This window comes from Curcuma longa, chromosome 17 (assembly GCF_044706935.1).
Source record: "Curcuma longa cultivar G26 ecotype Majalengka, Jawa Barat chromosome 17, ITB_CL_G26_1.1, whole genome shotgun sequence".
In the NCBI taxonomy this organism is placed as follows: Eukaryota; Viridiplantae; Streptophyta; class Magnoliopsida; order Zingiberales; family Zingiberaceae; genus Curcuma; species Curcuma longa.
In genome coordinates, this window is record NC_133877.1 from 3,473,670 (window position 1) to 3,486,888 (window position 13,219).

At 41.6% G+C, this 13,219-nt stretch overlaps 3 protein-coding genes across 3 annotated transcripts; all 3 read left to right on the forward strand.

Moving 5' to 3' along the window:
* The first annotated feature begins 1,817 nt into the window (after nucleotides 1–1,817).
* Nucleotides 1,818–4,679, forward strand: LOC141848498 (phosphoinositide phospholipase C 2-like). The gene is made up of 9 exons (XM_074736531.1): nucleotides 1,818–2,326; nucleotides 2,460–2,656; nucleotides 2,747–2,882; nucleotides 2,978–3,205; nucleotides 3,302–3,510; nucleotides 3,599–3,716; nucleotides 3,911–4,063; nucleotides 4,143–4,229; nucleotides 4,309–4,679. The coding sequence occupies exons 1-9, from the start codon at nucleotides 1,964–1,966 to the stop codon at nucleotides 4,612–4,614; spliced, it is 1,797 nt and encodes a 598-aa protein (XP_074592632.1). The 5' UTR covers nucleotides 1,818–1,963; the 3' UTR covers nucleotides 4,615–4,679.
* A 155-nt stretch (nucleotides 4,680–4,834) lies between these two features.
* Nucleotides 4,835–8,110, forward strand: LOC141848501 (PHD finger protein ALFIN-LIKE 1-like). The gene is made up of 5 exons (XM_074736536.1): nucleotides 4,835–5,081; nucleotides 5,172–5,204; nucleotides 5,285–5,507; nucleotides 7,376–7,496; nucleotides 7,583–8,110. The coding sequence occupies exons 1-5, from the start codon at nucleotides 4,982–4,984 to the stop codon at nucleotides 7,835–7,837; spliced, it is 732 nt and encodes a 243-aa protein (XP_074592637.1). The 5' UTR covers nucleotides 4,835–4,981; the 3' UTR covers nucleotides 7,838–8,110.
* A 4,257-nt stretch (nucleotides 8,111–12,367) lies between these two features.
* Nucleotides 12,368–13,170, forward strand: LOC141811536 (trihelix transcription factor GT-3b-like). Its single transcript, XM_074699560.1, has 2 exons — nucleotides 12,368–12,628; nucleotides 12,703–13,170. The coding sequence occupies exons 1-2, from the start codon at nucleotides 12,368–12,370 to the stop codon at nucleotides 13,168–13,170; spliced, it is 729 nt and encodes a 242-aa protein (XP_074555661.1).
* Nucleotides 13,171–13,219: the final 49 nt, after the last annotated feature.

The following is a 13,219-nucleotide window of genomic DNA, read 5'->3' on the forward strand; positions in this document are numbered from 1 at the left end:
AGTTTGACTGTAGAATCCAATTGGCTGTGTACGTTAGTCATCCCTCTAAAGGCTATCAACGTAGTTCAAGCTTAGACTGTCGACTCAATTTGGGTTTATAAATGTGCAATCGAGTCAAGGACTCGAAAAACTGCCGACACAGTTAGGCAAGAACTTGAAAGGTTACTAACTTAGAGTTGGGCTTTTGAATACCTTCACATCAGATGTCATACTCATTTTTTCTTCGACACCACAAATATCATAACTCCCCGTCTTTTCCTTAACACAATAACATCATATCTCCACATCTACCTCTTGGTATAAACCGACATCATATTGGATAATCTTCTCTTGTATTGTATGACTGTTTGTTGGAGTTATGGGGATTTATTGAATTTAACTTTGCTAAACATAAATTCATATTTATTTGTTTAGAAGGCGTGAGCTGATAATATCAAACTGTCAAGGTAGATCGGTTGAGTTACATTGCTTGGTTATCAGAGTTGTCAGGGAAAGTCATATTGCACTGAGCTGCCGAATGTCAAGTTGGCCGAGTGTCGAGCTAGGTTGAATTGCTGAGTTGGTTGTGTGTCGAGCCAAGCTGTCGAGATGCCTTGTGCCCCTGAATGAGACGTCAAGAGGTTGGGTTACTTGACTACCGACTTGACTGAATCGTCGAGTTGATCATGTGATGAGCCGAACTACTGAATGTCAAACTAGGCCGAGTGTTAAGCTAGTTGAGTGCTGAACGGATGCTTTGTCAAGTGCTGAAGTGGCCCAGTCGCCCATCTGCCGAGCCGAATGTTGAACACTCCTCAGTGGTCCTGAATGCCGCAAAGTTCGAGCGATTCGAGTGTTGAGTTATCCGAGTGCCAAGTGCTTCCAATGAGGGATGCAAGCTGTCGAGATCGAGTAACCCTGAGTGAGAAGCATCTACTGACTACCTCCTGACAAGCCTCCTGAATGCTTCGGTGCGTGTTGGGATGAGACAAGCGCCAAATTACCCGAGCGCCACCAAATCCGAGAGGGTCATCTCTGGTCAAAGCCAAATACTTCCGAGTACTGCAAGATCTGAGTGGGCCAAGTGCTTCTTGAGTCTGAATGGATCATCGAGTACTCGGGCGCGAAGTCAAAATGCTCAAAGGAGACTTCGAGTGCTCGGGAGCAAAGCTGTTGATCGGGAAGCAAGGCCGAGTACTTGGGAAGTCGAGTCTTGAGTCGGGTAGGAAGAAATGAGGGATTTTCCGGAGATTGGTCAATTATGATCTTCAAACCAACATACTGAACCCAATCTCGTCTTTCTTTACCGGCCCACAATCTTTATTACTCAGCATGAGTATGTTTTCTGCTGCCATGCCTTTCATACACTTGTGCGTGGGAAATCAACTTTGTTAAAGCTGGTTCAATCATAAAGCCCTGAATTGAAAGGCACCACCGTAAAGTAGGAAATAGTGGAAGATAGCTTTTCTATCAATCTGTTCTCTTGTAGGAGTGCTTCAATTATTGCAAGCTAGAAACAATGCCAAACTGCTTGCCTTCATATGATAGAAGATAGTACATTTTCACATGTTTGGGAACACTACTGTACCTTATAGCACGAGCCCTACAGATGACAAAGTACTGTCAGATTATTGGTGTGCAACAAAAGTTGGCTGATGCACAAATTTTACAGCATAATTTACTATTATCACTTTCAATTTTAGTTTGTGGAGATGAATTATATGTTAATTATTATCAGTATGTGGAATATCTCATAAACAGAAGGTGACAAACCCTTGTCGCCAAGTCTCAGCAAGGCATCGTATTCATGCGTCCCCATCCCAAAGGAGCAATGCTTTGCATCGTTCCAATCAGTTCCTCATTGCCTTCTAAGAATATTACTTGATTTACATGATCGATCATCTCTAGCTCTATAGGCTGCAACCATTTGTCTATATATTTATTAGCTTTATCTGTTAGATCAACGATAATTTATCAGTCACTCATGTTTCGATTCTGCACGTGTTTCCGGCGGCGACGGCGGCGCCGGTCGGCGTGGCATGAGTACAGGGTGTGTTGGTGCTTCCGGCGCCGGTTCCGGCCGGTGTCGATCGATCCGCCCGAGGCGATCAGGAAGGAGTTCGAGAAGTACGCGGACGCCGGCGGTGTGATGGGGGTCCAAGAGGTGGCCGAGTTCCTGGCGGAGGTGCAAGGGGAGCCCGCAGTCGCCGCCACGGCGCAGGCCATCATCGACGACGCCAGGGAAGCGAAGCCCCTGAAGGTGTTCCAGAAGAAGAAGGGCCTCTCCCTCGACGCCTTCTACGGCTTCCTCTTCTCCGACGACAACGCCGCTCACCGTCCCGACGGAGTACGATTAACACTTCAATATTCATTTAACTAAATTGAACGAAAATAGAATTTTTTTCCCAACTTTATTGATTGAATCCTCTCCAATTTGCAAGCACTAACTTGATGCTGTGAATCATGCTTCTTTGTTCCAGGTATACCAAGACATGACTGCTCCACTGGCTCACTATTTCATATACACAGGCCACAACTCCTATTTAACAGGCAATCAGATCAGTAGCCTCTGCAGTGATGAACCAGTCATAGAGGCATTACAAAATGGAGTGAGAGTCATTGAACTTGATCTCTGGCCAAATAACACACACACTGATATTGATGTTCTTCATGGAGGGTACAAATACTCAATCTACTCCTCTCTCTACATATATATATACTGTCCTTTTGCAATATATATTCCTATCTGATATCATTAACTTTGTAGGACATTGACTCAGCCAGTGAAACTCATCAAATGCTTGACCTCCATTAAGAAATTTGCCTTTGCGGCATCTGAATATCCAGTTATAATCACTTTTGAAGACCATTTAACTCCAGAGCTTCAAGCTGTAGTAGCTCGGGTAGAATAAAAAATTAGCAAAGTGTTGCGATTCTTTGATTCTGATCTACGTATACATGCCATTTTCACTATGTTGTTTCCTGTATATTTATTCAGATGTTAACTGAGACTTTTGGAGCCATGCTGTTTACTTCAGACTCCAAGTCGCTAGAAAATTTTCCTTCGCCAGAAGCCCTGAAAAGGAGAATCATAATCTCCACTAAACCACCAAAAGAGTTCCTTGAATCATCATCCAAGGTGGCTAAGGAAGAAGAAGAGCAAACGGGAGGCCAAGTGAAGCCATGGAGTGGAGAGCTTTCAGATCACGAAGACAAACCTACTGATGTCAGTAATCTGCAAAAAAGAACGCACACACTGACACACACACACACACACACACACATAAAGAAATTTGTGTCTGATAAACTTGTTCACTGACAGATTCAGCAACAAGTGAGTGAGTTTGATCGAGAAGAAGAAGATCAGATAGTAGCGCCAGAATACAAGAATCTGATTGGCATTGCAGCAAAGAAACTGAAGAGTGATTTGGGGGCTGCTCTCAAGATTGATCCTCACAGTGTGAGTCGTCTCAGTTTAAGCGAATTGGCATTGGAGAAAGCTACCGTCTCCCATGCAACTGAACTTGTGAGGTACTACAAAAATCATCTTTGTTGGCGTACTGTAACCTTGTTCCGAAAACAAAAATCAAACAAAGAAAATTATAAGATGATCTTTCAGGTTTACTCAAAAGAACTTGCTGCGGATATATCCCAAGGGCACTCGGGTTACTTCTTCGAACTACAAACCATTGCTTGCTTGGATGCATGGTGCTCAGATGGTTGCACTAAACATGCAGGTATACAAATATGTCATGGTCGAGCCGCAATAGACTGTATAGCAGAATGTATCCAAAAGAGTAGACTAAAAGCTCTTGACCTCTACTACAAAGGTTCTTGAAAGGCGATGCCACTGAGTTTGAAGCCACTAGAAACCTCTCCACATTAATTTTTCTTTTGTTTCAATTGTTGATGAAGTTTCTAATGTATACAGGGGCATGGCAAAGCATTATGGTTGATGCAGGGCATGTTCAGAGCAAATGGAGGCTGTGGGTACGTGAAAAAACCAGATATATTGTTGAAGAATGATGATCCAAATGAGGTCTTTGATCCCAAAGCTGAGCTGAAAGTGAAGAAGATTCTCAAGGTGAACCATCACACACACTTTATTTTAATCACATCCCTGACAAATCTTCATACTCTCGATATGTATATGAAAATTACAGGTGAGAGTGTATACTGGAGATGGCTGGCGATTTGATTTCGACAAGCACCACTTCGATCCTTATTCTCCTCCAGATTTTTATACAAGGGTACGCAATCATGGATAAGCAGTAATCATTTGCGATATTAATTAATTACAAGAATTGGATGATTGAGGAATTGGTGTAGGTTGGGATAGCTGGTGTGGAAGCTGATACAGTAAAAATGGAGGAAACACATGCAGTTGAGGATGACTGGACGCCGGTTTGGGATGAAGAGTTTGAGTTCCATTTGAGGGTTCCCGAGCTAGCATTACTCCGGATCGAGGTTTACGAGCATGACTTATCGGATCCCGACGACTTCGCCGGCCAGACTTGCTTGCCAGTGTGGGAGTTGCGGACTGGAATCCGGTCAGTGAAGCTTTGCGATCACAAGGGAGAGACTCTCCCGTCGGTGAAGCTATTGATGCGCTTTGACGTCATTAATGTAGCTTGAGATTGTAAACTTATTAAATTAATAATAATAATAATAATAATAAAAGAACGTTAATGTTGGCCCAACGGGCCGGCCCAACTGGATGGATGTCACGGACTTAAAAGTGGGATTCAATTCAAGCCAATTTACTTCCGCAAAAGGAAACTTCTTCAAAAGAAGCGTCAATAAAATAAAATAAAATAAAAAAAAAAAATATATGGTATCATAATTATCGTCAAAAGTGGCAAGAGCCTTCACTTCCCTATCTGCCGTTCCATTCGACTCCACTCCTCGCTGCTGCTCCTCGTTCCAATCTTCTTCTTCATCTTCCGCCGATCGGGAGAGCTTCTCGTCCGCCAGCCCTCGGATCCAATCTCCGGTCTCTTTTATGGAACTCGGCTCCATCTCCTCCGCCCCCCGCACCGTCGAGGAGATCTTCAAGGACTACAGCGGCCGCCGCGCCGGCATCGTTCGCGCCCTCACCCACGGTTCGGCCCCTCTTTCTCCCTCTGGATCTATTTTCTTCCTTCCCCTTGCTTTACTTGCTTGAATTCTTGCTGCCTTTGTCGGTTTCGCAGATGTCGACGAGTTCTACGCCCAGTGCGATCCCGGTGTGTAATCCTTGGCTTTTTTATGTGCGGATCCGGATGGGTTCGGGTGTTTTTTTGACTGGGTTTGTTGGTGGATGCAGATAAGGAGAATCTTTGCCTCTACGGACACTCGAACGATATGTGGGAGGTGAATTTGCCGGCGGAGGAGGTGCCGCCGGAGCTTCCAGAGCCGGCGCTTGGCATCAACTTTGCGAGGGATGGTATGAACCGAAGAGACTGGCTCTCGCTTATCTCCGTGCACAGTGACTCGTGGCTCTTGTCCGTCGCGTTCTACCTTGGGGCACGCCTCAACCGGAATGAGAGGTATGGGTTCAATTAGGAGCGATTTCTCGTGCTCTTGTTCTGATTCTGGTTAATAGGTAGAGATGTTTAAGGAATCTGCAAGATTTACAAGTATTGCTCTAGATGTGTTTTACATATGTTGGCTTGTTCCTGCGGTTTGTTTGATTAGAGCAATAGTATAAATGTGTTGTTTTTATAAGACCAATAAAGGCTCTTTACAGTAAGGATATGAGTGAGCAGGGATAGTGGCCAAAGGGAATCACTATTTTTGGCAATTTCTGCATAGGTAGATTTTTGTGGGTCATAATAGTCAGTTAATATAATAAGTTACCGTAATGCCTTAAATTGTTTCTACCATGCACATTGGGTGAATGTTCATATGTGTTTGTATGCAGTGGGCACATACAATGAATTTTGACCCAAAATACCACTCTAGTTAACATGTTTTTTTTTCCATAGACAGATATGAGATAGATGCATGACACATTCCAACTACTTATGCAATTATGCATTTGAATTCTTGTTTCATACTAAAAAATGATGCATCAAAGAATGGGAAAGCTAGTAATATGTTTTAGTTACCATATATTTACCTTTATGTTAGTAATTTCTTCATTTCCTTGTGTTCTAGGATTCAGTTCTTGCATACTTTCTCAAACTTCCATTTTGGTCACTTGCATTTTACAATTTTAGGGAATAAGCAATCAGTCAATGCACACAACTTTGACACATCTTATTCTATAATATCGTTGATTTATAATCTTGAATAAAGCTAAAAGAAATTGACATCATGATATTTATTTCTTTGAAGTAGCCTACTTGACTGTCTAAACTACTCTTAGGTGGAAGTTCTGCATATTGTTTTAATTCTTTAATTTATTGAACCTGCATTTTTTTTAAGATTCTGCTAACCACACAAGATATTCTCATCTGACTACTGTCCACCACTAGTGTAGCAATTTCAAGGAGAGTCACCCATGTTCAAGCACAGTGCATGGATATTGGGCATGTTTATCTCCTTGTGTTGACTCTCATATAGAGCTGACAATCTTTGTCATGTCATGTTAATTGAGTGACTTTTGTCATTAGTGGATTCCCTTTACCCTTAAACCTTCAACTCTGAATACTTTATGCTTCGAGCTATAAAATGTATTTCTTGTCCTTGAATATGTCTGAACCATTTCAACTCTGAATGTTGTTTTATCATTTGTTGGAGCTGCACCTAATATTTTGTCCATATTTATCAAGTTTTTATAAAATTAATTTATTCAATAAACAGTTATCCATCCTTTTATCGTGGTCAGAACTTGTCATTTCTAGAGGGCTTCTATCCATGTACTATATTTCAGGTTAGGTTGGACTGGGTCATGCTATTGGGTTGTCTTGTTTTGACATCTCTAGTCTTGTGGATGGGAAAAATGTAGGCTTTTTAAGATATGGCTGATCATCGATGAAAGTTCTGATTAGACTGATTTAACTACTGTGAATATTTGGTTATGTGTGCACAACTGAACACAAAACTGCCCCTGTTTGTCTCTTCTGTTCATGCTTGATTGTTAAGCTTAAATTTAAGAAAGTTGAATACCGGTTAGTTTGATTTGTTCGTTTCCTTATTTTTTTGGTTTCAAAAGCTGATATATTTTCTTTGGCCACTTTAATTATACCATATAGTGAGCTACAAATGCATTTCTTGGTTTCCAAAAAGGGGAAACAAACCACAAAATTAGTTGGCTTTCAAAGTGTGGGTAAGACAGGTTTCTCTTATAGTTGATTGAGGAATTAACAATTTTGCTGTAGAGGGAAACATTGGATCATTGATTGAGAGTTCACTACCATCTGACTTCTAACACATTTTTCAAACCTTCTGTTCTCCTCCTTCATACTGACAGGAAACGCTTGTTTAGCATGATCAATGAACTTCCAACTGTGTTTGAAGTTGTTTCAGATAGAAGACGATCAAAAGAAAAGTCTGGTCTGGACAGTGCAAATAAATCGAAAATCTCAAACAAGGTAATAAGAAGTTAAAAACCAATCTCTTTAATTTCCCTTTACTTTCTAGCTAGTATGTTGACCAGTAACTACTTTTTGCTTTACAGCGAACCAGTGATGGACAGATAAAAAGCAACCCAAAGCCAGCTGATGAGGGGTATGGTGAAGATGACGACGATGAACATAATGAAACACTTTGTGGAACTTGTGGCGGAAGCTATAATGCAGATGAATTTTGGATTGCCTGTGATGTCTGCGAAAGATGGTTCCATGGAAAATGTGTGAAGATCACTCCCGCAAAAGCTGAGAGCATAAAGCAGTACAAGTGCCCCAGTTGCAGTTCAAAGAAAGGCAGGCAGTAAGAATATGGTGCCAGTATCCCCCAATGCAAAGGGAGTAAGAAGAGGCATACTTTCTTGTTAACTGTTATTTACCAAGTAACTGTAGGGCAAATCGAAAGTGCTTTCATGTGAAACAGAAACCTAGTGTTCAAAGAGTGATTAAGCAACCATGCGGCACCTCCCCAACATTAGTTTAGCAAGTCACAAATGTGTTTAATTGTCGAATCTACTTCTGTAACTTCATTGAATTGTATCAATGGCATTCTTCTCGTGCAACTTCTTGAATCGGATTCATGTTTGACTACTATCTAAGTTTGCGTATTTCATAGTATGCTTGTGCTTCGCTGTGAATTCTTTTTGCTTATTCTTGTTTTATTCATGTTCAAATACATGAGTACGCAAAATCGCAGAGCACGTAGAGATTAACAAGGCTTAGTGGAGAAGGAATACATTGCTCTAAATCTACGTCACAAAACCAGTCAGTCATCGAATTATCGCAATTGTAATTAATTGCATCATTAATTCGATTACTTGGATTTGATCGGCGACGTTAATGATGAAGGCGTCGGGGAGCGGGTGGACGGTAGCCCAGGCGTCGGTCGTCGGGGGGCGGATTTGAAGTCCCTTGACGTGGTGGTCAGCGATGAGCATGGTATGGCCGCCGGCCGGGTCGGAGTACGGCGAGAAGCTCCCAGGTGCTGGCAGTTGCGGTAGAAGGTGCCTTCCGTTGAACTCCGACGGAAGGCCTCCGGCACAGCCTGGCCGACAGTGCCTTCATCAGCCTCCGGCACAGCCGGCGTATTTCCGCACGGTACTCCTCTGTCAACTGTCTGTTTCAGTCCACTGACGGAATAAAATTCCAGAAGTTTTTTCTATTTTACGCACCATCATCTGTCTAAATTCAAGCATTTTCGTTAATTAATGGTTAATTTTCATTATATTCTCCAAAAAGTTCTTATTTTTCATTGGCCATCATATTTTCCGTTAACACTAATTTTTCATCATAATGTTTATTAATCAAAATAAAAGTCAAGAGCTTTACTTAATTAAATTCACAATGTGATTATATATTAATTTTATTTGGAAGTATATAGCCGCAGTTTGGTTTTAGTTAGTCATGTATATTTTATGAATTAATATATATTTATATTTTTAGATAAAAAATTATTTTGTTGCATAATGATGGTGCTCGTTTGCTCGGGTTCCTTCTACCTAGAAGTTGCATCTGCCACTTTAACGTTCAAGTCACTACCAAGTGGAAGAGTGGAAATCTTATAGAGAAGCGAGGTAAAGAGCAAAAGAGTACTGGAAAAGAAAAAGAGCTTAATGGATAAGAGTCATCTCTGTGCACGATAAGAAAATCATCATCTCTTTCATTTGCCTCCGTCGATCCTTATATAATCGACAGATGTAATTTACATGTAGTACCTGACATTGTTAAGCCGTTGGAGGCTAAGAGCGACAGTCGTTAGATCATATATTGACATTGTCATGTTGTTGATAGGCAGGTTGTTGGGCCGTTGGAAGTTGTTGGAGGTTGAAGTCGAGTGTCTGGGTTTTTCGAGTCCGAATAGGTATGACAAAGGCTGAGCTCGAGAGCATAGACCAAGAGAGAATTCAAATGCCCGGGAGTGCGGATTGACTAGTCCAAGATGAAGGCTGAGTCGGGAGTGCTCGAGAAGATTGACGAGTCGGAGTGTTCGGAATAAGACTCTGGTGACTCAGGAAGTGAAGCCGGGTGCTAAGGAAAGATGACCAACGACTTGGGTTGTTCAAGAAAGGACTTTGGCGACTCGAGGTGCTCGGGAATAATTTTGGATATCATCACATGCCCCCCATTGAGTCGAACTGAATAGTGGAGTTTAATAAAGTTTGATAGAAATACTATGAAAATGATCACCTCGATAATAACTCTGGATACCATCACATGCCCCCTCTTCGAGTCGAACTGAAGAGCGGGGTCGAATGAAATCTGATAGAAGTGCTGGTTCAAAGATGATTAGGTCAGTAATAACTTCGGATACCATCACATGCCCTCCATTTGAATCGAACTAAGGAACGAAGTCGAATAAAGTTCGATTAAAGAAATTAATAAGACAAAGGGTTAAGAAAATTTATTGTATGAGAATGCCACTATCAAAATCGGGGAGCAAGGATATCCAGAATGCCAGAGTCCAAGCAATTTAGGTCAAGGAGAGGAGCTCAATCCCAAGTTGTAAGGATAAATAAGAATATCAAGAGAATCATAAATGTAATCCCGCCTGAGGATTCATAAGATGTGTTATCTTCATCAAATCATGAAGTTTGGAAAGTGACAGATCCTTAATCGATCGAGAGATAAGCATGATCCTACGGCCATGAGAATGTTAATAATAAGAAGGCCCTGAATATCGACAACCCAATACTGTCCCAACCAAGGGAGAGATGCTCGATTCCTCGACCGGAAGGATAATAATCAGAAAGTCGAGAATATCGAAAGTCCAATAAATTCCCAACTTGGAAAAAATAATAATACCTAGAAGAGTAGAAGACTAAATGGTTAGAAGTTCAATTGATCCGGTGATAACTGTAAGAATACTAAAGAGACTAAAAGATCCATCCCATCCTAGGATAATAAGAATATTAAGATAGAAAATTTCATCGCTAATGGGGATCTTGCCTAATAAGAAGAACAACAACAACATCAAAAATCCAATAATGTTCCAATCGAGAATAATGATAATATCAAGAAGAGCAGAAGACCAATCACGTTAAGAAAATTAGAAAACTAATTAGTCTTGACTAAGGAGAGGAGCTTATTCCCAAATTGCAGGGACACAAGAATACTGAGAAGGCCAAAAATCAAGTCCCGCTCAGGGGCATTACTGAGCCGTACAGGGCTGTGATAGTGTAGTATAGCCCGAAGGCTGTTATGAAATATATGTGCTATTGTAATTTGCCCGAAGGTTGTTAAAAACTACTATAGCTTATAGTTGTTATAAGATATTTAGTCCATAAGCTATTATAGTTTGCCCGAAGCCATGTTGGAATATATCTAGCTCATAGTCATAATTTATTTAGGGCTGCTAGAAGATACTATATCGTATAGACTGTTATAATTGACCTAGAGGGCTACTAGAAGATACTTTTGTCGATCCTTATATAATCGACGGAAAGGAATCTCCATGTAACACCATTAACAAACCATTAGGAGGGCCAAAGGTGACAACCATTAGACCATATACTAACATTGTTGAGTCGTTGGTAGGCGAAGTATTAATTGGGCCGTTGGGAGTTGTCGGAGGTTGGAGCTGAATCTCTAGGTTTCTCGAGTCCGAATGAGTATGACGAAAGGCTGAGTGCTCGGGAGCAAAAATTAAGAGCGAAGTCGAGTGTCCGAGAGCATAAATCAGCTGGTTCAAGATGAACGTCGAGTCATGAATGCTCGCGAAGACTAACAAGTTGAGGTGCTTGAGATAGGACTCTAGCGACTTGGGGAAGTGAGGTTGGTGCTCGGGAAAGACGACCAATGACTCAGGTTGTTCAAGAAAGGGCTCTAACGACTCAAAGTGCTCGAGAATAATTCCGGATACCATCACATGCCCCCTTTCGATTTAGACTAAAAACAAAATCAAACGAAATCCGATAGAACTGCTGGTTCGAAGATGATCAACTTGGCAATAACTTCCGATATCATCACATAATAATGATATGTATATTTGAATATAAAATAAATAAAAAAATCATTTTCATGAACGAATTTTGATGTGTTCTCACGTACTTGTGCAACTAATTGACCTACATGTCATGAAATTAATTGATTGTTGAATTATCTCATGTCAATCCCGTTGAATTGGAAAATAATATCCAATGCATTTCAAGTTCCTCGACCCTTTCATATTTATTCACACGTGCAGGGTATCCAGTCCAACAAATGTATTTTCCTTTTTTTAAAAATAATAGTCAATATGATTGATTTTTTAATAAATAAATAAACCCTGCTGACGAAACAGATGAGAATGTGAATCGACGTTAATAATGAATAATTTGACTTTATTTGTAGAATATCATGTCCGTATAACACGAGTCATTGTAGAATATAATGTCCGTATAACACGAGTCAACCTGACACATACAGAAAGTCAAACGTCAAAGCTCAGAATTTTTTTTTTAAAAAATTAAAATCTATTACCCAACGATCCCATACAATCGATATTACGATCATCTATGAAAAAGTAAATCAAAAAATTACAATATAAAAAAGAGTATTATTTCAACTTTGTCGAGATTCAAATCCTTATCTTCTTTTACAACTTTATTCTATCATAATCAATTCAGTTATATTCCAAAAACAATTCAGATATTATTCAATGTCCACCCGACCACACCATTCAAACTATTAATTATCAACAAAAGCAATGTAAAACGCAAGACATTTCCATATATTTTCACCCTTTTCCATTCCACACTTCAATCCCTCTTCTTCCTTCAATTCACGTTCTCTCTGCTTCACACTCTCCTCCTCCTCCTCCTCCCTTTACCTAAAAAGCTATTATAAATAGACATCTTCCCATGGAGCTCCCTCCTCCTCATCATCATCATGTGCTCCGAGGGCCTCATGGTCAGGTGACGCCGGAGAGACTTCCCAAATGGAGCCACGCCGAGACCAAAGAGCTTCTCGCCGTCCGGGCTCAGCTCGACCGGAACTTCTCTGCTAGCAAGCGCAATAAGCTGCTGTGGCAGGCTGTCTCCGACATCCTCTTTCACCGCGGGTTCCGGCGCACCCCTGACCAGTGCCGGTCCAAGTGGAAGAACCTCCTCACCCGCTTCAAGGTTCTGTTCTACTGTTTTTATGTGATGAAGTCGATCGATCGATATAATAATATATGACATGATAAGATATGCAGGGGATTAGTGAGGGTAGTGGGGATCAGATCATGAATAGAACTTCGTTTCCATTTGGCGAGGAGATGAGGAAGATCTTTAGGGAGAGATCCGGTGTAGCGCAGCTTGTGCAATTGGATCGTGAATCGGAGGAGGAGGCCGAGAAGAAAAGTGCAACTCGAAAAAGAAGGAAGAGGGAGAAGGATAATTTGGGCAGGATGGCAGTGGAGGGCGTGGTGAAGGAGTTCATGAGGCGGCAGGCGGGTACGGATGCGCTTTGGTTGAAGGCGGCACAGGCGAGGGAGGCAGAGCGGAGGGCAGAGGAGGCAGCGTGGCGGAGGGCGATGGAGGAGCTGCAGGCGGAGCGGATGCAGAGGGAGCGACAGTGGAGGCAGCTGGAGGAGGCGCGGCGGGAAAAGGAGGCGGCGCGGGCGGAGCTCCGCCACGGGCTTCTCATGCAACTCTTGCAAAAATTAATGAACTCGAGATAAGAAAAAGATCGAGCAAGGTAAAAACGAAAAAACTATGCGAGTTACAAAT

Excerpts from the sequence above, each read along its gene's own strand:
- LOC141811536 (XM_074699560.1), top strand. The coding sequence starts at position 12,368 with ATGGAGCTCCCTCCTCCTCATCATCATCATGTGCTCCGAGGGCCTCAT. Across the intron at positions 12,629-12,702 it reads ACCTCCTCACCCGCTTCAAG|GGGATTAGTGAGGGTAGTGG; the intron begins GTTCTGTTCTAC and ends TAAGATATGCAG.
- LOC141848498 (XM_074736531.1), top strand. The coding sequence starts at position 1,964 with ATGTTTCGATTCTGCACGTGTTTCCGGCGGCGACGGCGGCGCCGGTCG. Across the intron at positions 2,657-2,746 it reads ATTGATGTTCTTCATGGAGG|GACATTGACTCAGCCAGTGA; the intron begins GTACAAATACTC and ends TTAACTTTGTAG. Across the intron at positions 4,064-4,142 it reads AAGTGAAGAAGATTCTCAAG|GTGAGAGTGTATACTGGAGA; the intron begins GTGAACCATCAC and ends TGAAAATTACAG.
- LOC141848501 (XM_074736536.1), top strand. The coding sequence starts at position 4,982 with ATGGAACTCGGCTCCATCTCCTCCGCCCCCCGCACCGTCGAGGAGATC. Across the intron at positions 5,508-7,375 it reads CGCCTCAACCGGAATGAGAG|GAAACGCTTGTTTAGCATGA; the intron begins GTATGGGTTCAA and ends TCATACTGACAG. Across the intron at positions 7,497-7,582 it reads AATCGAAAATCTCAAACAAG|CGAACCAGTGATGGACAGAT; the intron begins GTAATAAGAAGT and ends TTTGCTTTACAG.